This window comes from Caretta caretta, chromosome 8, assembly GCF_965140235.1.
Source record: "Caretta caretta isolate rCarCar2 chromosome 8, rCarCar1.hap1, whole genome shotgun sequence".
Classification (NCBI taxonomy): Eukaryota; Metazoa; Chordata; order Testudines; family Cheloniidae; genus Caretta; species Caretta caretta.
The window spans coordinates 46,456,303-46,482,479 of record NC_134213.1 but is presented as its reverse complement, the minus strand read 5'-3'; the positions used below and the strand labels follow the sequence as shown (position 1 = coordinate 46,482,479).

The following is a 26,177-nucleotide window of genomic DNA, read 5'->3' as shown; positions in this document are numbered from 1 at the left end:
AGCTCTAAGAGGAGAGACAACAGGGGGATACAATGGGTGTATAATTAGGATGGAAGACCAATGAATGAAGCATATTTTCCAAGGAATGCCATTACACAGCTGGTCCTCATGTGGTCACCAAAGCTTCAGTGCTGGTAAGCAGGGACTCTCTCTTTGTTCTGTGTCTGTACAGTGCCTAGAACAATGGGGCCCTAATCCAGATGGCCCCCAACATGCTACCATAATACAAAGAATAATTTATTATAATGGGTATTTTGGATGGGCAATAAATGCTGCTTCAGAATACTGTGCCCTTGAAATCAGAGTATTTCAGTCATGTATTTAAATGTGAGCAGGAGACAGGCCCTGATAAGCATCACCGGATCTGATCCAAAACACATGGAAGTCAACAGATTTCCATTGACTTCAGTGGGCTTTATGTGAGGCCCAAGGACTGCTCCACTGGAGGCTAGTGACATGTGGAAGGAGGTACGTGTCAGAGGGTGAGTGGCCCTTTAATGGGAGATGAAGGCAGCCCCACTTGCAACACACTTCACTTGCTTTTCCAGGTGGAGAAAATGAGCAAAGTCAGATGATAGGCAGGTTATGTGGCTAAACCAGGCATGGAGGAAGGAGATAAGACAAGACAGAAGGCTTGGGAATGCAAGAAGGGAGATTTCAGGTAGGAAATCCTGGGAGTGTATGCTTAGTAGAGACTTGAAGGACCCTAGGAGAGGTGGAGGGGAAAGACTGAGTAGAACCTGAGAAGACCTGAGGGCTAACCTCAGAGAGTGAGCTGAAGCAGGTTTTAAGAGAAGACAGCCCCTCAGCATGGAGGGGCTGGGCCCAGCTTGAGACTGGGGTGGAAGGTGCTTTTGTTTTTGGTTTGAACTTGGATGCCCCGCTAGAAGGGGTGGACTTTGTCTTGAATGACTGAGCTAGATGGCCGCATCACTGCAGCAACTGAACCAGACTGAAAGGTTGGGCTGTTCAACCTGGGTGAGGGGGAACTAAGGTGCTGGCTAGCGTGAAGCCAGACTGAGTAGGTGACACTGCTAGAGTAAGTAAGTAAGTGTGAGCATTACCCTAGCAAATCCCAGAGGGATATACCTTCCTTGCAGATCGAGTGTCATCCACACTGCTCTCTAGCCAAATCCATATGGTGGTCTGCTGGATATTGAGTTTATGTCCATCACTGGCCATCTTACCAGCACTGAAGCTTTGGTGACCACATGAGGACCAGCTGTGTAATGGCATTCCTTGGAAAATATGCTTAATTCATTCATTGGTCTTCCATCCTAATTATATGTCCACACCAAGAAAGCTGTCGAAACTGAACCAGCGCAGATGGAAGCAGTTATTGGGTCTGGCTTTGACCATCCTAATTGGTCATCTTGTCCTGCAACTTAATAAGGAGCCTCTGTACAATGGGCAAAGCTCCACTGAGGCCTAATTTAGTGTGGCAGGTTAAGATTATAATTAGGGTTCAGAGGAATTAGATTTTTGTTGGTAAATGTCCATAAACATCAATTTCACTATACATACACAAACCGACCAACAACATTTTTCATTAGTAATAACTGAAATCTACAGATAGGGAAAATAAGAATAATGCAGCTTGAGAACTTGAGTTTTATTTAAGGCTAAACTTTTGGCACATGATGTGACAGTTTGTGTCTTAATGGCTAGAAATCTTTCACTTTTTGAATCTCAAAGTCTGCTGTAATTAAATAATTATTCATAGAGATCATAGAACTGGAAGGGACCTCGAGAGGTCATCTAGTTCAGTCCCCTGCACTCAGGGCAGGACTAAGTATTATCTAGACCATCCCTGACAGGTGTTTGTCCAACCTGCTCTAAAAAATCCCCAATGATGGAGATTCCACCACCTCCTGAGGCAATTTATTCCAGTGCTTAACCACTCTGACAGTTAGGAAATTTTTCCTAACGTCCAACCTAAACCGCCCTTGCTGCAATTTAAGCCCATTACTTGTCCTATCCTTAGAGGTTAAGAAGAATAGTTTTTCTCCCCTGTCCTTATAACAACCTTGTATTTGAAAATTGTTATGTTCCCCCTCAGTCTTCTCTTCTCCAAACTAAACAAACCCAATTTTTTCAATCTTCCCTCACAGGTCATGTTTTCTAGACCTTTAATCATTTTTGTTGCTCTTCTCTGGACTTTCTCCAATTTGTCCACAGTTTTCCTGAAATGTGGTGCCCAGAACTGGACACAATACTCCAGATGAGGCCTAATCAGCATGGAGTAGAGCAGAAAAATTACTTCTCTTGTCTTATTTACAATACTCCTGCTAATACATCCCAGAATGATGTTTGCTTTTTTGCAACAGCATTACACTGTTGACTCATATTTAGCTTGTGATCCACTATGATCCCCAGATCCCTTTCCACAGTATTCCTTCCTAGGCAGTCATTTCCATTTTGTATGTGTGCAACTGATTGTTCCTTCCTAAGTGGAGTACTTTGCATTTGTCCTTATTGAATTTCATCCTATTTACTTCAGACCGTTTGTTCAGATCATTTTGAATTTTAATCCTATACTCCAAAGCACTTGCAACCCTTCCCAGCTTGGTAACATCTGCAAACTTTATAAGTGTACTCTCTATGCCATTATCTAAATCATTGATGAAGGTACTGAACAGAAACGGACCCAGAACCGATCCCTGTGGGACCCCACTCATTATGCCCTTCCAGAATGACTGTGAACCACTCATAACTACTCTCTGGGAACAATTTTCCAACCAGTTATGCACCCACCTTATAGTGGCTCCATCTAGGTTGTATTTTCCTAGTTTGTTTATGAGAAGGTCATGCGAGACAGTATCAAAAGCCTTACTAAAGTCAAGATATACCACATCTACCACTTCCCCCTGGAGCGGGGCAGTCACCCCACTCCAGCCCTGAAAGGGTTAAAAGCCAGCCCTTGGAGAGGGCTGGGGCTGAGAGAAAAGGCTAGGCTGATTGGGGAAGCAGCCACAGCTGGGGCCATGCCCCAGTCAGGCCACAGCTGGCCCTATTAAAGGTCTGTGAGCCAGGAACTAAGTCAGTCTCTCTCTAGCTCTTGAGAGAGAAGGGTATTTGAGACAGAGCAGGCTGTTGAAAGGGAGCTGGAGCTTGGCAACTCCCCAGGCTGCAGACCTTGATAAAGGCCTATGCAGGTACAGGAGCTGGGGAGGAGCAGCCTGGGGTTAGGCAAAGGCAGCAGGTCCAAATCTCCCTTGGCAGTGATGAGTGGTTTATGGATTGTAGTTTGCCCTAGTGAGAGGGGGCTAGATTATGACTGGCAGTAGCCACTGAGGCAAGGTGGGGATAAAGGGTTGGGGGTTCCCCTGGGAGGGGGAGACCCAGAGTGTAGGGGCACTGCTAGGGGGCAGCACCCCAAGGTAAAGGGCCTCTGGGGTCTAGGGGGGCAGCAGCAGGCAAGATACCAGCTAGGAGGAGGTGCTCCATATTCTGGAGAGCTAATTCCCAAGACAACCAGAAGGAAGGGCTGTGCCGGTGAGTCATTGCTTTGCTACATGTGCCGCCGCCCCCCCCCCCCCCCATCCACAAGGCTTGTTACCCTATCAAAGAAAGCTAACAGGTTGGTTTGACATGGTTTGTTCTTGACAAATCCATGCTGACTGTTATTTATCACCTTATTATCTTCTAGGTGTCTGCAAATTGATTGCTGAATCAGAAGTTAAGCTGACTGGTCTGAAATTCCCAGGGTTGTCCTTATTTCCCTTTTTATAGATGGACACTATATTTGCCCTTTTCCAGTCTTCTGGAATGTCTCCTGTCTTCCATGACTTTTCAAAGAGAATCACGAATGGCTCAGATATCTCTTCAGTCAGCTCCTTGAGTATTCTAGGATGCATTTCATCAGGCCCTGGTCATTCGAAGATGTCTAACTTGTGTAAGTTATTTTTGACTTTCCCTATTTTAGATCCTATCTCATTTTCACTGGCCCTCACTATTTTAGAGGTCAAATCGCCACCAACCTTCTTGGTGAAAACCGAAACAAAGAAGTCATTAAGCAGCTTTGCCACTTCCACATTTTCTATTATTGTCTTTCCCTCCTCACTAAGTAATGGGCCTACTGTCCTTAGTCCTCCTCTTGCTTCTAATGTATTTGTAGAATATTTTCTTATTTCCTTTTATGTCCATAGCTAGTTTGATCTCGTTTTGTGCCTTGGCTTTTCTAATTTTGTCCCTACATACTTGTGGTATTTGTTTATATTCACCCTTTGTAATTTGACTGAGTTTCCACTCTTTGTAAGACTCGTGTTTTTTTTTTTTGTTTTTTTTTTAGTTTTAATCATTGAAGATCGCCTGGTTAAGCAAGGGTAGTCTCTTGCCATACTTCCTATCTTTCCTACGCAGTGGGATAGTTTGCTCTTGTGCCCTTAATAATGTCTCTTTGAAAAATTGCCAACTGTCTTCAATTGCTTTTCCCCTTAGACTTGCTTCCCATGGGATTTACCTACCAACTCCCTGAGTTTGCTAAAATCTGCCTTCTTGAAATCCATTGTGTCAATTAAAAAAAGAAAAGGAGTACTTGTGGCACCTTAGACTAACAAATTTATTTGAGCATAAGCTTTCGTGAGCTACAGCTCACTTCATTGGATGCATGCAGTGGAAAATACAGTGGGGAGACTATACACACAGAGAACATGAAACAGTGGGTGTTACCATACACACTGTAACAAGAGTGATCAGGTAAGGTGAGTTATTACTAGCAGGAGAGTGGGGGGAACCTTTTGTAGTGATAATCAAGATGGGCCATTTCCAGCAGTTGACAAAAACTTGTGAAGAACAGTGGGGGAGGGGGGGAAACAAGGGGAAATAGTTTTACTTTGTGTAATGACCCATCCACTCCCAGTCTAGATGGAATTAATTTGCAAACTGTATTCAAGCCTAAATTAATTGTAATTCAGCAGTCTCTCGTTGGAGTCTGTTTTTGAAGCTTTCTTGTTGAAGAATTGCCACTTTTAGGTCTGTAATCGAGTGACCAAAGAGATTGAAGTGTTCTCCAACTGGCTTTTGAATGGTCTAATTCTTGACGTCTGATTTGAGTCCAATTATTATTTTACGTAGAGACTGTCCAGTTTGGCCAATGTACATGGCAGAGGGGCATTGCTGGCACATGATGGCATATATCACATTAGTAGATGCGCAGGTGAATGAGCCTCTGATAGTGTGGCTGATGTGATTAGGCCCTGTGATGATGTCCCCTGAATAGATATGTGGGCACAGTTGGCAACGGGCTTCGTTGCAAGGATAGGTTTCTGGGTTAGTGTGTGTGGTGTGTGGTTGCTGGTGAGTATTTGCTTCAGGTTGGGGGGCTGTCTGTAAGCAAGGACTGTCCTGTCTCCCAAGATCTGTGAGTGATGGGTCATCCTTCAGGACAGGTTGTAGATCCTTGATGATGCGTTGGAGAGGTTTTAGTTGGGGGCTGAAGGTGATAGCTAGTGGTGTTCTGTTTTCTTTTTTGGGCCTGTCCCGTAGTAGGTAACTTCTGGGTACTCTTCTGGCTCTGTCAGTCTGTTTCTTCACTTCAGCAGGTGGATATTGTAGTTGTCAGAATGCTTGGTAGAGATCTGTCTGAGGGGTTGGAGCAAATGCAGTTGTATCGTAGAGCTTGGCTGTAGACCACACCACACGATCCATTGTCTGCATGAAAACTGGAGGCATGTAGGTAAGTATAGCGGTCAGTAGGTTTCTGGTATAGGGTGGTGGTTATGTGACCATCGCTTATTAGCACTGTAGTGTCCAGAAGTGGATCTCTTGTGTGGACTGGTCCAGGCTGAGGTTGATGGTGGGATGGAAATAGTTGAAATTCCTCAAGGGTTTCTTTTCCATGGGTCCAGATGATATCAGTGTAGCGCAAGTAGAGTAGGGGCATTAGGGGATGAGAACTGAGGAAGCATTGTTCTAAGTCAGCCATAAAAATGTTGGCATACTGTGGGGCCATGCGGGTACCCATATAGTGCTCCCATGTTGGCTTCATGGGACCACCCACATGCTCAAAGTTACCATCTGGCAAAGTTCAGCTTTTCTGATTTCTCAGTGCTCAGTGGGACTTTTTATGTGGTGCATGCATGTTTGGAGGGACACTGGGATTTATATCAGTGTGACGTGTTGTGTTGTATACACTCAAAATGCATCCTGTTTGGTTAATCACTTCACCAAACTCTTGAAGAATATTTTTTGCATTCTATTCTGCAGACAAGTTGCACGCCCATTTGATTATCTCCTTTTTCCAGATTGCTATTCAATACAAGTACACACAGCACCTCCAGTTTCAAACTCTTCAAAATGATAACTGTCCATTTACAAAAGAAAAGGAGTACTTGTGGCACCTTAAGGACTAACCAATTTATTTGAGCATAAGCTTTCGTGAGCTACAGCTCACTTCATTGGCCGATGAAGTGAGCTGTAGCTCACGAAAGCTTATGCTCAAATAAATTGGTTAGTCTCCTTTTCTTTTGCAAATACAGACTAACATGGCTGCTGCTTTGAAACTTGTCCATCTACAGAATGTCTCTGCTTGCAGGGATTACCTTAAATCTGTTTTACAGTTCACTTTGTTCATTTATTTCCAGTGTTACAAATGACTTTGTAGAACTTTGCTTTGTAAATTTATTAAGAGGCCAGCTCCTTCTCATCACTCTGTCCTTCAGCTGAATATTGATGAATCTATTTTTGCTTTTGTATTTCTTTGCAGCTTTTGCTGAGTGACACATTTTGCAAAATGGTGACTTTTATTGCATGCAGGACCTTTGTGTCATGACTGCAAACAAATATGATCCCTGGCATTTGATTACCCTTCTACTCTAGTTTTACCATCGGTACACATTTTTAATGATCTGGGCAGTTCTTTCTGGTTGCTAACACTTTCATTTGGGAAGCACAGTTTTCAGTAGCTCTGCAACCATCCATTGCTCTTTACAAATAAAGTCAACCTTGCTTCGACTTAGTTATTTAAAAAATTATCAGTAACACCAAAAATTTTTTCTAAACAATCTGCCTGAAAGCCTATGAAATAGCTCTGAAGAAATATCACGGCTGGATGCTGCAGAAGCTCTTCTCGGGATCCATCTATGCTCTTCCATACAAGTCGGATTTACTGAAGGCTCTTGAGGAACGAGGAGGAGACTCTAGAGAAGATCCACCAGTTCCTAGCCAAAGCCACTCCTGTGCTGGATGCAATTTATGACATGTACGCCAAAACGAATGCAGAACTGAACTACAAAGCTTAACATTTGCACAGGACGCCTACCACCAAGTATAAAGTACACACTACCTTAATCCTAAAGTGGGAACCCTAAATCACTGAGCACTGGGGCTGCTCCCGTTCATCAAGTGACTGATTCCTGGCCTGGATATGAAGGGAATAGCCTGGCTTTTAAATTGTTTTCTATAGAAACAGACAATCACTATTTTATTGCTATCTCAAAAAAAAAAAAAAAAAAACCAACAGAAAAACAACTCTTGAAATTGACATGGCTTTGCTTTCTTACTCAGGTCCATAACATAATAGTCAATGGTCTCACCTGGTACTTAGTTCTTTCAAAAGAAAATGCATCTTTCCCAAGTGACATTCTTCTGTGAATCAAAGTATTGTTGAAATTTTTGAATGACTTTGCCTAGCAGTTTGCATTCTCACCTGTGCTCACTGGATTGGATTGTAGATCTCCTATGATTCTGTACCTGTCACATGTTCATTGACTTTAGCAAAGCTTTTGACGCAGTCTCCCATAGTATTCTTGCCAGCAAGTTAAAGAAGTATGGGCTGGATGAATGGACTATAAGGTGGATAGAAAGCTGGCTAGATTGTCGGGCTCAATGGGTAGTGATTAGTGACTCCATGTCAGTATCAAGCAGAGTGCCCCAAGGGTCGGTCCAGTTTTGTTTAATATCTTCTGGGGCCAGTTTTGTTCAAGATCTTAATTAATGATCTGGAGGATGGCATGGACTGCACCCTCAGCAAGTTTGCAGATGACACTAAACTGGGAGGAGGGGTAGATATGCTGGAGGGTAGGGATAAGATACAGAGGGACCTAGACAAATTAGAGGATTGGGCCAAAAGAATTCTGATGAGGTTCAACAAGGACAAGTGCAGAACTCTGCACTTAGGACGGAAGAATCGCATGCACCGCGACAGACTAGGGACCAAATGGCTAGGCAGCAGTTCTACAGAAAAGGACCAAGGGGTTATGGTGGATGAGAAACTGGATGTGAGTCAACAGTGTGCCCTTGTTGCCAAGAAGGCCAGTGGCATTTTGGGATGTATAAGTAGGGGCATTGCCAGCAGATCGAGGGATGTGATCGTTCCCCTCTATTCAACATTGGTGAGGCCTCATCTGGAGTACTGTGTCCAGTTTTGGGCCCCTCCCTACAAGAAGGATGTGGAAAAATTGGAGAGAGTCCAGCGAGGGCAACAAAAATGACTAGGAGACTGGAACACATGATTTATGAGGAGAGGCTGAGGGAACAGGGATTGTTTAGTCTGTGGAAGAGAAGAATGAGGGGGGATTTGATAGCTGCTTTCTACTACCTGAAAGGGGGTTCGAAATAGGCTGGATCTAGACTCATCTCAGTGGTAGCAGATGACAGAACAAGGAGTAATGGTCTCAAGTTGCAGTGGGGGAGGTTTAGGTTGGATGTTAGGAAAATCTTTTTCACTAGGACGGTGGTAAAGCACTGGAATGCATTACCTAGGGAGGTGGTGGAATCTCCTTCCTTAGAGATTTTTAAGGTCAGGCTTGACAAAGCCCTGGCTGGGATGATTTAATTGGGGATTGGCCCTGCTTTGAGCAGGGGGTTGGACTAGATGAGGTCCCTTCGAACCCTGATATTCTACGATAGGATAATTTTCTTTCTTTCTGTCACATCCGCTGCTTTCCCCTCATCCACAGAGCCAGTTATCTCGTCATAGAAGGCAATTAGATTACTCCGGCATGACTTGCCCTTGGTGAATCCATGCTGACTGTTCCTGATCGCTTTCCTCTCCTCTAAGTGCTTCAGAATCCTATCCTATGATTTAGGATTGTGGGAGTTGGGATACAGGACTATTTTTTGGTCATTGTGTGAGTCGCAGTGACAGACCAAAACAGATTGAGAACCACAGGTCTAGTAGATTAGATGAGGCCGGGTTTGTCACCTTGAGACCAAGTTTCAGTTTCTGGCACTGTAACAAATTCCCTGTAACTTTCAGCAAATCGCTGAAGTTCACCACTTTAAGAAAATGGTTTCCCACATATTCTCCCTAAGCTCAGGGGGAGTTTTAGTAGCTAATGGAGCAGGAGGAGTCATTTGTCCATATCTTGTAGCCTGGACCAGTTCAGATGTCCGCAATGAAAATATTCTGCATCAATTTCACTGTCAAAGAATCATTTCTAGTTTAAAATAATGGCAACTTCTTTACTCTCCCTATTCTTGAAAAGTGGCTGTTGTACGAGCCAGTGTCAAACTCTACTTAAGTTTCATGTTTTGTGGTGTAATGTCACTTCTTGGAGCAGATCCATGGCCACTTTGCCAACGTTTTAAAAAAGGAGACATTTAAATTTCCTCAGGTCAAGAAATATTTACTGAATTTTTACAGGACATTATAATTTTCAGCTTTTTAACCATACAATATTGCAAGCTTGGTTTTCTTTACAGCTTGCTTTCCTTTTTGTTACACGATGAATGAAAATCAGTCTTAGAATGGGATCTTTGATGGAACCTTCATGGGGGAGAGGCCATAGCATCTCCAAGGTTCTTTAATCTTCCAACTGGCTCTGTGTGGGTGGCTTCTGTGCAGAACCCTTCATATAAATGGGGCTCTGTTGGAGAGCAGCCATCTGGACACATGAAGCCAGTTGTAGGAGGGAGCCTAAACACATGCAAAGCTGGAGGCAGAAACCTTGTTCAAGAGTTCCAAAAAGAACAGGCCATTACCACTCAAGCTAGAAAAAAAGCTGAGACAAGGTGGGGGAGATAATAGCTTTCATTGGACCAACTTCTGTTGGTAAGAGAGACAAGTTACCTTGTCACCCACTTCATCTCTCTAATATTCTGGGACCAACATGGCTACACTAACACCGCATACAAAAGAAAAGCTGTCCTCTCTAGAACCCTTATCTCCTCTCTAGGGTGCAACTAGCCAAAAGCAGGCTTACACAGGATGTACAATGCTGAAAATCATTCATAACTTTCGTTATTGTAGGTTTCAGAGTAGCAGCTGTGTTGGTCTGTATCCGTAAAAAGAAAAGGAGTCCTTATGGTATCTTAGAGACTAACAAATTTATTAGAGCATAAGCTTTCCTGAGCTACAGCTCACTTCATCGGATGCATTCAGTGGAAAATATAGTGGGAAGACTTTATATGCACAGAGAACATGAACCAAGGGCTGTTACCATCACTCTTGTTACAGTGTGTATGGTAACACCCCTTGGTTCATGTTCTCTGTGCGTATAAAGTCTTCCCACTATATTTTCCACTGAATGCATCCGATGAAGTGAGCTGTAGCTCAGGAAAGCTTATGCTCTAATAAATTTGTTAGTCTCTAAGGTGTCATATTTTAGTTATCAAGTTGCTATATTGCTATCAGCTGGGGGCTAGCTGGTAGGTCTCTGATACATGGCCTCTGGTAGGAAGATAGGCCCAGTTCCCTGATCATGATACAGCTTCAATGTTTATATAAATGGTTGTAAAATGGTGAACACACAAGATTTGACACCCAGCCCCTCACCTATGTTCCTTCAGCCAGAGGTTGCTAGCCCAGAGCTGAGTACTCCTTTTTGCTTTATTGTAAACAATTTTCTTCATATACAGCTGCCTAAAGCATTTTCAAGGAGTGCTAGCTGAAGGGGGAGTTGGAAGGGGGTAGTAAGAAGCTATAGTTGAGCTAGGAGGAGACAAAAAATGGATTAAAAATAATCCTCAGCTAATTAGCAGGGTTTCTTCAGATACCTAAAAGGACAGTAAGGCATTTCTAATGTAAGTCGTGCTTTCTCCAACCCACAGTCAGAGGTAGGATAGAAAGAAGGGGTTTAGAACAGAAGCTGGTTGCAACCTTTGTTTGTTTGTTTGACCCCCTGCTCTTGGCCCTCATTTTAAAAACAAAAGTTTTGAGGCCCTAGAGGTATGGAGAAAAGCTTGAAAACGTGACCTCTGTGTCCATAACATCTGCAGACAGCAAAAGGTGAACACAACGGGCTCCCAACGGAGCGGGTAAAAAACAATCTCATGATTTAGCTTTTAAACCCCCCCCCCCCCCCATCTATGTGAAGTGTCGTGTGCGCGCGGGCGCGTGGGGGGGGCGTGTCCTGCCGGCGCAGTGGGCGTGGCCTGGCTGGGCGGCACCGCCCCCGGGCGCGCTGGGCACTGGGCATGCGCGCGCCGCTCAGCCTGGTCCGTTACCTGGTCTCGGCGGCGGCGGGATGGAGGGGCTCATCGAGCTGGTGAACCGGCTGCAGGACGCCTTCGCGGCGCTGGGGCAGAGCTGCCTGTTGGAGCTGCCGCAGATCGCCGTGGTGGGCGGGCAGAGCGCCGGCAAGAGCTCGGTGCTGGAGAACTTCGTCTCCAGGTGAGGGGCGGCGGGGAGCCCGGCGGGCCGGGGCGAGCTCAGGCGGAGCCGGCTGCCGAGCCCATCGCGCCCCCCCCCCCCCGGTTATCACGCCTCCCGGCCCCCTCTAACGGCCCCGGCCCCCTTTATCATCCTCGCGCCCCCGCCGAACCCGCAGCCTCCCCCGGCCCCTCTCGCCCCCCGAAAGCTACCGCTTCCTCCTGTTATCCCCTGGCCCTCAGCCTTCCCTGAGCTACCTCTTGGGAATTACCCCTCTCCCACCCCCTCGGATCTACAGCCCCAAATCCCGGGGCTCCTCCAAATCCCTTCTCTGAAACCACTCACCCTGCTAACATCCCCCAAACCCACAGCTTCCCCCCGCGAATTGCCTCCCTGAAATTCCCCCTCCCCACGGGGTGCCCTTTACAGTTAATGCTTGAGTCAGCAAAAGCTCTGGGGGCAGGTAAATCAGCGGAGGCCGTAACATTTATAGCTCTTTGCAAAGTCGTTATGAAAATCCACTTGTCCTTCCTTGCTGTGAGAACCGAAGGGCCAGTGAGAGGTGACTTGCCCCAGATGGGTTGCTGGTAGAATTGTACAAGGTTGAATTACGAGGGAATAGTGCAGGGAGGGATGGCCGGGGGATTTTGATATCTTCCAGTTAACGAAGGTTTGCTCACAGCCTGCAGAGGCTGCTGCCAGCCAGCCAGGGATGCTAAGTCACTCCAGAAAACAGCACCCACCCATGTCATTTATTTCAGGTTAAATGCTTTCTTAAGCAGCCCTTACAAAACCGACGGGGGTGGGGAGTTTAATAAAGAGAAGAAACATGTTGTAGTCTCTAGTGAATCCCATCCAGCGAGAGCCACAAATTTCCTCACAGGTGTCAGAAACAAAGGTTTTGTGTCTGTAAATACTGATGTGTATATATTGGAGAAATCCATGTTGTGCATGTTTTGGGGGAGTGTATGTTTGTCCAAATCTTTCTCTTGGCTGAAAGATCTGTAGCATTAAAATCATACAACTGACTTCACAGATCACGTATGGGAATGGGCTATCATTTACCTTTCTTGTGCAGTTTATCTATGCTAGAGATCCAAGAGGACGGTGTTGTGTTGAGCTCAATCTGTACTTCCCTCTGAGAAATAGACAAGGTTCCTGATGCGATTGCTACTGGGCACAAAGGTTATGCAGGAGCTAGTCGCCATTGGCATATTTCACAACTTCCAGTGCTGCAGAACTAATCAAGGGAATGTAAAATGATTAGGGGAATAGAGCTTTTTTTATTTTTTAAGGAGGACATAAAGTTTATTCGCAAAAAGAAAAGGAGTACTTGTGGCACATTAGAGACTAACATTTATTGTTGTAAGGTGCCACAAGTACTCCTTTTCTTTTTGCGGATACAGACTAACATGGCTGCTACTCTGAAACCTGTCATAAGGTTTATTGGCCTTTAACCGAACACTGTTCGGTCTCAAAATATTTATGAAGAGCTCATTTGTTTCTGTGATGTAGAAAAAAATTAGTATAACTTGGATAACATCAGTTAAAATCTTATTATGCTTGGATACTTAATAGTGATCTTTCTGGGAAAATATAAATGTTGAAGAAACAACTATAAATACCACATGGGATTCTAGTTTTTGCTGATCAATGGGTTTGGCTTAAAACTGATATAACTATTGTTGTATGCAGTGTTGTAGCCTTTGTGGCTGTGTTTTGGTCTCACTCATTGCCATTGTAGTAGGCATTACTTGGCAGGACATACAGTAGGAACTTTATGCTACAGTATTCAGAATTCAGTCTTTTAGATTTTTTCATTTTTTTTCTTCAAATTTTTGCCAAAGGTGGTATACCGGCATATGTATAAACGCTTGTACAATTCATAGTGCATGTACAGAACCAAATGTGGTGTTAAATACTGGTGTAATATATCAGCATTTTCTAACCTTTTGAAAGCAGAGATCCACTTAAGGGGGGGGGGAAACAAACCAATGTGCTGCTCAGTATAACCTCACCATGTGTGGGAGCACTTACCCTAAATTAAGATGTGCATGTCTTCCACATAGTCCTCCCTCCTTTGGAAACTGTTGGTGTGTAGATCTTTATAATACAATACTTCTCCTTTCTCACATGCTTTGATAAGCAATGAAATAGCCAGCTGGTATTGACAGAACTGCCAGTCCCAAAAGTTCAAAAATCCTGGGATTGGCCCCCAAAATGTGAGTTTAAAAAACAAAACAAAAAACCACCAACCAAGAGTTTAAATCATGTTTTTGGACTGATTTATCATTTTTGCACTCCCCCTGCCCACCTGCAGTGTTTTTGACAATTGCAGTGTTGCCCACTTTCACGCTTATAGTAAAGAAGATCATTTTGATCTTCTAGTGAGAGCTCCTGCAGTGAGGATCCTGAGGACCCATAGTTCTAGGCTCTTTACAAAATGTGGTAAGAGACAAAAACAACAAGGAGTCTGGTGGCACCTTAAAGAAGTGGGTTTTTTACTCACAAAAGCTTTATGCCCTAATAAATGTTAGTATTTAAGGTGCCACTAGACTCCTTGTCATTTTTGTGGATGCAGACTAACATGGTTACCCCTCTGATACTAGTGGTAAGAGACTACCATCTAGTGCAAAGTAAAGTGGTGAATCCATGATGTGGGAACTGCAACGTGGATTTGCCAGACTCATCTCATATAGTTGTGATGGCTACAACCTTTTAATCCCTGCTGAGCTGGGCCGGATTTACACTGGTGACCTACCAGTGACAGGCTTTACAACTCACTGGGACAGGGGTACTGGAACAGTTTGTATAGTGGGGGTGCTGAGAGCCACTGAACCAAACTGTAAACCCCGTATATGATGGAAACCACTTCAAGCGAGAGGGTGAGGCTGCAACCCTAGCACCACTAGTTCCAGCACCTATGCACTGGGATGCCTCAGGGCATTGCTGTCCCTATAAATACTGATGAGAGTGAAGCTAAATTTTTGGAAACAATAACCTTATTAAATCAAGTTCTTACCTTTCTGGAGTTTACACAGGCATGACATCCTACTCGGACATATGCAAAATCTCTCATACATTGCTGTCAGTCTCACGCATGCTGAGTGTGCTTTACCTTGTTGTATCCAAGGGAAAGCTGTCACTAAACCAAATACAGATAGTGAAAATGTAACAGTCAAACAGGTAATAACAGAGCATTCAAATCCACATCAAATACCATGTTTTGCAATATAAAATCAGTCCACGGTCCTTACACTCACTTACACATATATGTATTCTTTTTTCATCAGCAGTTTTTGAACCCACAGTCTTCATAACCACAGTACAGATCACTCCAATTCAGCTATAGCATTACCTGTGGTGGGAAAGTATGTTATCCTGTGTGGACCAGACCATGCATGGAGATGTGACGCATGTTGTCAGTGGATTTCACAAGTGTTTGTGAGGCAGTAGTGGAATGCTGGGCATCAGGATTCTTGGTTTCTCATTTTAGCACTGGGAGTAGATTGGGGACTATTGGTTACAGACAGCATAACTAATGTGACAATGTCCCTGTTGGGGTTGTCTGTGGAAGCTGGATCGCTGGATGTAAAAGCATGAGCCTCTCTCTACTACTTGAGTAATCCGATTTTCTAGTGTGAAAGCACTATGAGTTGTGAATCTCTGTGACCTGACTGCTAGGTGTAGGCACACTTTGTTAGTGTGGAGTACAGCAGCATCTAGTTTGCAGTAGCCCTTCTGAAAGGCTGTATGGGAGAATGTCTGAGGCTTGACTCTAAGACTTGGGTTCTGTTTCCAGCTCTGAGTGAAGTGATTTTGTACAAGTTCTCAGTTATCTTGTCTGTGCAATGGGTGAATGATGCACATTGGTTTTGTCCTCTAAGGTAGCAGTATGAAGTTTGTTTAATAGTGGAGGTTGTGGAGGGCACAGAAGTACTAATGGCAGTCAGTGGAAGTCTGGTCTCTGAACTTGCAGTTACAAACTACAAACTTTGGAATTATGTGAAGGGGGCAGCAGGGCTGTCCCTAGCCATTCTGGGGCCCTATGTAGTCCCCCCGCGGGGTGTGTGTGTGGGGCCCCAGGCCTCGGGGGGGGGGGCGGTTGGCTTGGGGGGTAGGAGGGAACCACCCCTCCCCAGCACTCACCGGTGATGTGGCTGGGGCCGGGTCACTGCACTTCCTGCCACCGGGGAGCGCAGGCCTGGCTCTGCAGCACTCCTCAGGGGCAGGAAGAGGTGGAGCGGAATGGGGCGGGGGCTTTGGGGAATGGGTGGAGTGGGGGCAGGGCTGGGGTGGAGCAGGGGCAGGGGCTCTAGGGTAGAGGAGGGGCAGAGGCTGGAGCAGCATGCAGCTGCGCAGGGCATTCCAAATTTCCTGGTGCCCTACGCAGCTGCATACTTTGCATAGGGATAAGGACAGCCCTGGGGAGCAGTGTGGACTGGTGGATAGAGCACTAGACTGGGACTGATAGAACCCAGGTTGTCTATCCCTGCTCTGCCACATCCAGCTGGGTATTGTCACCGTGCTGTGCCTTTGTTTCCCCATCAGTAAAATGGGAGTAAATAATACTTGCTTCCTTTGCAAAGGACTTTGAGATAGGTATTAGTATTATTATTTTGCTTTCACAAAACTGAGCAACGGCCGGAAATTCTTGTCGTAATGAGACTCCTGTAGCAGGGCGAAATTTGTGTTACTTACTTTAAATGCACTATTGCAAATTCATGCAATTTCAACAGCATCATCACTGATAGCTGAGTTAGCACCCATTGAAACGCATAATGTTCACAGTTCAGAGCCGGTATTTTGGAGTCAGTGCAAACTTAGGCAGAGATTTCTGATTTGGTTACATTTGGGGCATATTTTGAAGGTTTTCTTTGACAGTGTAACATCTAGAGACTCTCTTAAGACTGGAGAACAAATGAGAGGTTGTCTGCGCCCCTCTGGCGAGTCCTTCCCCCAGGGGAGCATTTGTGCTACACATTTGGAGGAAACGGTATTGTCTACCACTGTCTGAGGAACGCAGACTGTAAGAACAACACACATTCTTCCATTCTGTCCCCCCCCCCCCCCCCCCAGCCTTGGTGGATAATTGTAGTAAAAGTAAATGTGCACAAACTAATAACCAAGGAGTCTAGCAGTGTGGGAGCCAGCAGGAGAGAAAGTCAAAGGCATAAAGAAAAGTTAGGTACCTGATTGCCATTGCAAGTCAATGAGAATTGGGCACCTAGGCTCAGATCCTCAAAAGCATTAGGGGCTTAACTGCTGTTTAAATCAATGGAAGTTAGGGGCCCAAGTACCTTTGAGGATCTGTGCCTGGTTCTGTACCATTGACTTTAGTAGGTGCCTGATCAAGGTCTGTACCCCAAGGTCTGTACCTGCATCCGATGAAGTGAGCTGTAGCTCACGAAAGCTCATGCTCAAATAAATTGGTTAGTCTCTAAGGTGCCACAAGTACTCCTTTTCTTTGTACCCCATTTGTGCTTTTTGAAAATTTTCCCTGGAAGCTAATGAGTAATAATATAAAAGAAAAATAATGGCAGGAGGGCAGGAAGCAAACTTGTAAATTGTACCTAATGTGAATGGCTTTCAGAAGTTGGGAAAAGCACAGCAGAGACTTGTCCAGAGGAGAATCCATTCAGCAGAGTGAATTTTTAAGATGGCAGCTCCCCTATGCTTATTGTGCTCTTTTCAGAGGCTCTTTATTCAGTCCTAAGTGGAATAACCTTATTTTCTGACTTTTATGAATATTTAAATATTAATAATTAGATTTCAAAAATGAAAACTCTCTATTTTCTACTTTGCTTAATGTAATTGGCATGTGGCAAAGTAATTGCTTTATACGGGATGTATGTAGACTTTTGATTATAATCACGTCATTCACAGTCAAACATACACAGCAGACTGGGCACTTTAATTTTCAAAGCCTGAGGTTCTGTTCTGTAATATGATTTTGCTGCCTTCTTAGAATCTACCATTATTTCTTGACCATTTCCTCACCCGTACTTATTCTTTAGCAGCAGCATGTGTTGTTTTTATTCTAGTTTTTGTTCCCTCTTTCAAACATGTACCTGTGCATGTTTCCCAAATGACAGCATTTCCTCATGTGCATATGTAATTCTTTTACCTTGCCGTGGTAATTGGTAATGCTAAAAGTCTATATCAAGTTGTGAGGGGGAAAAAGAAGAGAGTTCAGCTGACTGTCGAAGCTAAGCATTTGATATTTGCAGAGAAAACACCTGTTTAATGGAGTTTGTGCATTCTAGGGAGGCATAGAGTACAATGGCTACAATGATTTTAACTGTAATAATAAATTGTACTGTCATAGGATTAACCAGCGAGGAATCTCCTAGAAAATTGGTAGCTTTTTCTCCAGCTTTTCAGACCAGAGAAAAGCAACAGTAGATTCAAACTAAAATACAGGGGTGTGTGTGTGTGTGTGTGTATTTTTTAATCTCAAGGATCGAATGAAAGTGGAAATCCTCTTCTTCAAACATGTAATTTCCCTTCTTTCCGTCAGTTTAATTAAAACATTGTACTGCTTGTGGTTACTCCATTAATCAGAATATTCTGGTGTACTGCATTGTTTCTGGGTATTTAAATATATATTCCACCGAATAGAGGTCATGTGCCATTGTCTAGTTCCCTATTTAATATCCTTCCAACATATCATATTTATAACTGTTCTACAACCTCTAAATGTGTATACGTGATAGGGATTACTTTCCCCCTACGCCACCCTTAAATATGAACTTGATAGATGTGGATTTTGAACTGCTATTCATGCATACAAGCTTAGAGAATTATTGCTAGGTGCAATGTGTAAACACAAATAAATGTGTACTTCACTATAATACATTCGACAACAAGTGAACAAATTGATACTCTTCATGTAGAGGGCAAGGTTTTTTCCTTAGAATTTTCAGTTTAAGCAACCTCCTCCTTATTTTTGGCAGATACTCTTAATTGTTAGAATGCTTACCTTTTTTTTAAGGAAACCTGTGTTTGATAATGAACAGTAGAGTGAGCTCTCGGACATGTAGTCTGGTACCTGAGGCTCTTAATCCAGTATTTAAGCAGTTTGTAGGGATGTCAAGTCAAAATGTATTAGCAGATGGTATGTAAACATTTTCATAGGCCTTCTCTTTACAAAAAATAGCTTTCAGATGATTAGTTGTAAGGCAGACAGTGTCATGTTATCTGACTTGAGCCCAGATGTGAATCATGAGAGTTTGATCCTTGCTCAGTTGGATTGTAAACAGTTCAGAATAATCAAAGAACACTTCTATGTAATGGTTATATAGAGGATACTCTTCATGTAACTTTCCTATCCTGTATAGGACTAGGATATATTGATGACTTTATAGTAACCATGAACTTAATATTTTGGGTCTGTTCAGGACCTAAATAACCTTTTAAAACATGTAAGAGGTGTCTGTTAGCAGTCCAATCTAGCACAATGCTGAGATCTTTGTTGCCCTTGAATTGAGAACACTTATTTCATAGGAGGAACCTGTGGCCAGATTTTTAAAGGTATATAAGCACTTAGTGAGATTCTCGAAAGCACCTAGGTGCCTACAGCCTATTGATTTCAATGTCCCATTTGAAATCCAGTGGGAGGGAGGGGCCTAGTGAGGTTGTTTGGAAGCGCCTATCTGCATCTTGAGACACCTAAATACTTTAAAAATGTAGTCCTCACTGCCTCTTAGGATTGTGTCCTAAACTTGGGGCGTGGCTGAGAGGGAGTAAACAGGTTACCAGTGTCCTTTTCTTTTGTTCTCTCTAACAGGCACGCTCGGAAGGATTTCGCTCCCGTTAACTTCTGAAACATGTGATAGCCCTATTAATAGGTCAAACAGAGCAGAAATCCTAGAAGAGCGTTTAAAGGAAAGATATTTGTAATACTGCTACTTGGCTATTCTACTGTAAATACAGAGAGGAAGTGTGTAATGGTTACAACAGGATAGAGGTAGCCAGGACTTGGGGACTCTATTCCCATCTCTGCCACTGACTCATTGTGCAGCTTGAACAAGTTACTTAACCGCTCTGTTTCTGTTTCCATATCTGTAAAATGCATACAAGGGTGCTTGCTTCAAACGTTAACCTTGATAGCGCCTGTGTGAAGTCCTGAGATGGAAGGTGGAGTATAAGAATTTAACAGTATTATAAAATAAGTTCATATGCAGGAATGTCATCTTTCATTTACATTAGTGTTTACAGCTGCCACATGAGCAGTGGTAAAAGGACCCATTGGTGAGCAAGTCTAAAAATACACTTGAACAAGGAGTTATCTAGACTGATAGATTCTCTCTCCTTAAATGATACGCATTGTGATGAATAAGCCGTATAAGACAAATAACTTAGTTATGTTATGCAGATCTAAAAGCCCCTATTACTTGATGAACGAGGTGTTTTTACACAAGAACCTAGCTTTTGGCATCCTTAAAGAATGTCAATCCAAACGCTTCCTTGGGTTTTTAATATATACTGGATTATCTTCCTGCAGTGTCATGCCTATCCTTTCATAACATTGCCTCTGCAAATCCCCACAGTAGAAATCATCATGTGCTTTGCCATAGAACTAATTTCAAAGCAGTTAGCCATTAGGCTGCACGAACGTGTCCTGCAGATTCGGTGCTCTAGAGAACACACTGCATTTGATCAAGTACATGACCATATACTGCTTTTTTTTTTTCTACCCTCTCCCCCATGCTTTTTGGTTCCAGTCTATTCTCTCTGCCGCTCTCACCATTAATCTGGCCCTTGACATCTCTGCATTTGATTCACACTGCTTCAGCAGGGTGGAAGGCTTGATTGTATTGTATCTGAGTAATATTATCATGTAGACAAATTACATAGCTATACAGTCACATGATTCCGATTGTTTAGTTATACAGTCTTAAGCATCCTTTGATCTTTTACATTTCTCTTCTTTTTCAGATACAAAATACAAAAACAAATAAACAATGGACAAGATGTTTAATATGACAATCAGCGTTACTTGCAAGACCAAGGAATGTAAACATAAAAGACAGTAGCTAAAGGCATAAAGCAATAGTTTCCTTTTCCTTTCTAATTTTGACACAGAGAAGCGTGAGTGCATGATCATAAGATCAGAGTATATTAGCTACAAATATAACCCAAAGCATGTTTTGGTCATGACATTATGTATGAGTCATGTTGCATCAATACATTTTAGCGTGTATGTCTCCATTTTGTGTTTCAGCAGTGACGTTGTTTCTCTGTACTAATACAGGTATTTGCAGGTGTCTTCTCTTGATAACTCCTCGTCATGGTTCATCATATTTGTATTAATACACCTTGACCAATAAGCCAGAGGTTCCCAAACTGTTGGGTGCACCCCCTGGGGGGCACAGAGGAACATTCAGGGTGTGTGGCTTAGGCCCAGGCCAGCCCCCACAGAGGCGGGGAGGGAGTGCCACCTAGCTCTGCTCCTGGCCGCGCCCCGCCTGCCAGCCCTGCACCCAGACCCCGTCTGCCAGCCCTAGCCCTGGCCCCAGCTGTGGCCCTGGCCCCAGCCTCAGCCCCCTTACCCTTGTCCACATCCTACCCTCCGAAGCCTCGTCCCTTCTCCCGGCCCTGGATCTGAGGGCGGGTGTGTGTGTGGATGGGGTAAAGGGGGACGTGAGGTGAAAAGTTTGGGGACCACTGTAATAAACAATTTATCCAACTGGTTAAATTGTTAGTGTTTACTGGTGTAATCACAGACTATTTAACTACATTGTAAACTCTTTGAGTCAGGGACAAGTCTCTTTGTTCTGTGTTTGGTATAGCATAGTGGGGTCCTAGTCTATCACTGGGGTTCCTACATGCTACCTCAATACAAACAATAAATATCATTGTATGGACTCACTTCGTTTGGTAGCTTGATGGTGCTGTAAGGACTACTAGCAATCCTTTGGAGCTGCATGTCTCAGTATGTAGTGTAAATACGTTTATAATGGGAAAAGATTAACTGTGACCTTGTATCATATTTTTTAATGAGTTGCACTGAAATGAACAAGGCAGCATTATTTGATTAGAGATCCCATTTATTTATGTGCCAGGCTTTGATGTACTGCCAGACTGTCTGTGATGGCCTTGGGGATGTGAGAGAAGATTGATGATATAGTCTCATCATATGGGAATGATAACACTCTTTCCACTCCATTATTATCTCTGGAAGATGTTAAATAGAAGCTACTGAAGGTCGACATTTTTATGTGAGCAGGCCCAGATAGCTTGCATCCAAGAGTTTTAAAAGAGCTGGCTGAGGAGCTCACTTGATCATTAAAGTTGATTTTCAATAAGTCTTGGAACAGTGTGGAAGTTCAAGAAGACTGGAAAAGAAAGGTAATAGTATGCCAATATTTAAAAAGGGTAAATGGGACGACCGAGGTAATTATAGGCCTGTCAGCCTGACGTTGATTCTGGGCAAGATAATGGAGCAGCTGATATGGGATTCGAATAACAAAAATTTAAAGTAGGGTACTGTAATTAATGCAAATCAGTATGGGTTTATGGAAAAATAAATCCTGTCAAACTAATTTGATAACTTTTTTTTGATGAGATTACAAGGTTGGCTGATAAAGGTAATGGTGTTGTCTTAGTATACTTAGACTTCTGTAAGGTGTTTGACTTGGTACTGCACAACATTTTGATTAAAATACTAGAAGGGTATAAAATTAACATGGCACACATTAAATAGCTTAAAAGCTGGCTGGCAGATAGGTCTCAAAATGTAATTGTAAATGGGGGATCGTCATTGAGTGGTTGTGGTTCCAGTTGGGTTCTGCAGGGATCGGTTCTTGGCCCTATGCTATTTAATATTTTTATTAATGACCTGGAAGAAAACATAAAATAATTATTGATAAAGTCTACAGATGACACACACATTAGGGGATCTGAAATAATGAAGAGGACAGGTCAATAATAGAGTGATCTGGATTGCTTGGTAAGCTGGGCACAAGCAAACAATATGCATTTTAATATGGCTATATGTAAATGTATCCATCTAGGAACAAGGAATGCAGGCCATGCTCTAGAGGATGGGGGACTCTGAAAAAGATTTGGGGGTCATGGTGGATAGTCAGCTGAATATGAGCTACCCGTGTGACGATGTGGCAAAAGAGCTAATGTGATCCTGGGATGCCTAAACAGGGGAATCTTGAGTAGGAGTAGAGAGCTTATTTTACCTCTGTATTTGGCACTGGTGTGACCACTGCTGGAATAGTGTATCCAGTTCCGGTGCCCACAATTAAAGAAGGATGTTGATAAATTGGAGAGGTTCTGAGAAGAGCCAGAAGAATGATTAAAGGATAGACTCGTAAGAATATTAAAAAAGCCATCTTGGGTTAGACCAAAGGTCCATCTTTCCCAGTAGCCTGTCTTCTGACAGTGGCCAATGCCAGGTGCCCCAGAGGTAATGAACAGAACAGGCAATCATCAAGTGATCCATCCCTTATCACCCATTCCCAGCTTCTGGCAAACAGAGGCTAGGGACACCATCCCTGCCCATCCTGGCTAATAGCCATTGATGGACCTATCCTCCATGAATTTCTCTAGTTCTTTTTTGAGCCCTCATAGGGCTCAATCCATTTAGTTTAACAAAGGAGATTAAGGGATGACTTGATTACAGTCCGTAAGTATCTACTCAAGGAACAAATATTTAATAATCTCTTCAATCTAGCAGAGAAAGGTGGAACACAGTCCCATGGCTGGAAGTTGAAGCTAAACAAATTCAGACTGGAAACAAGTCCTGAATCTTTAACAGTGAGGCTAATTAACCACTGGAACAATTTACTGAGGGTCGTGGTGGATTCTCCATCAGTGGCAATTTTGAAATCAAGATTAGATGTTTTTTCTAACAGATCTGCTCTAGGAATTTTTTGGGGGGAAGTTCTGTGACTTGTGTTATTGATACAAGAGGACACACTAGGTCACAGTTGTTCCTTCTGGTCTTGGAATCTATGAATCATAGCTGTAGATACAGGGGAGTTTTGAAGCACTCTTAAACCTAGCACTTCTAGCATCAATGCCGGGATTTTATAATTTGAGAACTTTGCTTTGTATTAATTGTACATTTAGCTTAATATATTTGCACACTAATATGTAAATAGATTTTCTTCCACAAAATTAAGGGAGAAATTTGATTGAATTCTATGGGAGTTTCACCATTCACTTCACTACAGCCAGAATTTCACTCTGAATATCACTTTGAATATCAACAAAGATACAATTTACATTTTAAAACTATCTTAAGGTTTGATTTGTTTGCTGTTTATCAAACAGATTTTTAACACAGTAATTTCTAGTATTTGGGATATTTTTAAAAGTGCAATAGGTATTAAGTTCTGTTTTTAATGAATTAAACAGTGGCAAATGCATAATGCTTTGTAGTAGACACAAGAAAAGTTGTAAGGCATTTTAAACCTCTGTATCAGGGTGGATTAAAAGAGCTATCTTCCAGACCTGTTCAGCAGCCAAACTGGATCCACCAAAGAAAATTTGTTACACACTCCATAAGGGGCACTGTGGCATCCTTGTCTGATGACATCTGCAGAGTTGCTACATGGTCATCTATTAATTCTTTCACTAACCATTACAAAAGAAGTGCCCTTTCCTACCAAGTACAGGTTTTGGACAGCGATAGGCTATACTACCTATGTGGGACTTGGTTCATGAAGCCCCAGAATTCTAGGCTATTAGGATTCTATGATGGTAGGCAAGGGTTAATGGACTGGGACTAGCAGCAGCTCAATCTCATTAGTTTTCCTGGAAACTAGCTTGGAAAATATAAAAGGAGTAGAAGGAGGAAGTTAAGCACCAGGAGTGGCTGGTGAACCTAAGAGTCGTTCTGAGGGAAGCTGGTCTGTAGAGGAAATCATTCGAAAACAAATGTTTGCCGGGGTGGGGGCATGTAAGTGCTGAGAAAAGGATGTCTGGGATTTGTTGGGTTTTTTTCTCCTTGAATAAAGGAGAGAACAAAGGACTTCTGTTTGGTTAACCCTGAGGCGAGGGAGTTTGGGACTTGTTTGCCTTGACTCTGGGGAGAGGGATTTATGGGACTGGAATCAGCATAATCCTAGAGTATGTTTTTTCTTTTCTTTCCTTTTCGGTATGCCTGGCCTTCTTTAGACTGAAGGACCACTTGCCCATATCTTTCAGTTTGTGTCCAGTTATTTTTTAGTGAGAATAAAGAACATTTACTTTCAAGGATTTTGGTGTAATGTTCCACTTTACCCTTATGTTGTTACTGATTGATTGTTCATATTCTGACCCTATTGTATGTGATGATCTGGCAATTATGGCCAAAGCCATGGATGACACACATGAGAGAGAGAAATTAATTCCCTTGCTGGTAACTGTTGTTTCTCATAGTAGGCAACCATTGGTATGGCTTGACCAGACCTACCCTACATTAATGTTATGCCATGGTAGTAATTCAGTCTTCGGGTTGCGGGAAGATAGAAATTTAACTTAATTTTGAATGTTACACATCTCTTGAGCTTGCACTAATCTTGTGTGTTGTCAGCTTGTGTGTCATCAGCCTCAGTAATATTCTGAGGTTCATGCATGCAGTACATCAGTGTCCTTTGCAGCTGCTGGAATGTGCAGGATAAATGAGATGTGAATGTCTAGTATGAGAAACAAAACTTTTTGGTTTAAAACCACCTTGCTTTTATTGATCCAACCTCCTGAAAGCTAGGCTGCCTTAGTACTGCAATTCCTATTGTATGGGTTTTAGAAGGAGAGAGAAATTAGAACCAATAATATTCCAGCCTCTCAAAATGACCTGAAATAGCTTTTCCATAGAAAAGTGTGGCAATTTTATGGTCTGACACCTCGTGATCTACCAGAGGCAGAAGCAAAAGCCTTCATGTTATTTTAATGACAAAAAGGTCCTATTTCTGCTCCTGACAGAAAATGAAATATCAGACCTTCCACCATATCACTAATTAAAAATTCTGTATTGGCTGATCTGGGTCTCAAACCAGTGTACATTTTTGGGAAGGTTCATATTTGGAGCAAAAGAAGGATATATTTTTGTCAGAGGTTTTGTTGGTGCCACTGAGATTTGAGATGTTAGAATTAGTCCTGGTGGAGGTGGGCTTGTTGCCAGGGTACATATAAAGTGATCAAAGGTGAAACGAGTAATAGCCATTCATGACATGGTGGTTCAGCTTATGAAATTGATATCATCACCACATCTGTAGAAGGTTGTGTGCCCACATTATTTTTCTTGTAATTATTGCAAATAGGAAATTCAGTAAATTATGTATAAATCTGACTTTTGAATGAAATAATTTCCTACTCAGACCTTCACTAAAATAAACATTCAAATAAAGAGTGGTAACTATGGATGATAATGGCAACTTCTGTACAGAATACTGATGTGATGTTAGGTGACACAGGAATTTTTGATCTCCCCATACTTGTAGGGAGATGCAAAATCTCACTGCATGCGTGTGTGTGTATATATATATATATATATAATTTTTTTTTAATGCCATACCTCTACTCACTAACACCCTGTGCAAATTAGCCCTCTCATGTGAGTGAACGTTTCGGTGTTAGAACAAAATACATTATTGGCATGAAGACACATATTTTACTCTTTAACATAGACATTTTAAGTCTTCCT

At 42.8% G+C, this 26,177-nt stretch overlaps 1 protein-coding gene across 7 annotated transcripts in view; it reads left to right on the top strand.

The window, feature by feature from the left end:
* Positions 1–11,344: 11,344 nt before the first annotated feature.
* The window catches only part of DNM3 (dynamin 3), a 347,110-nt gene continuing 332,277 nt past the window's right edge, over positions 11,345–26,177 (top strand). For all 7 annotated transcript variants that reach the window (XR_007357954.2, XR_007357953.2, XM_075131456.1 and 4 more), the window contains exon 1: positions 11,345–11,554. Coding sequence is in view for 5 of the 7 variants with exons in the window: in XM_075131456.1 (XP_074987557.1) it covers positions 11,409–11,554 (146 nt within the window). In the remaining 2 variants the exon portion in view is untranslated. The remainder of the gene's footprint in view (positions 11,555–26,177) is intronic.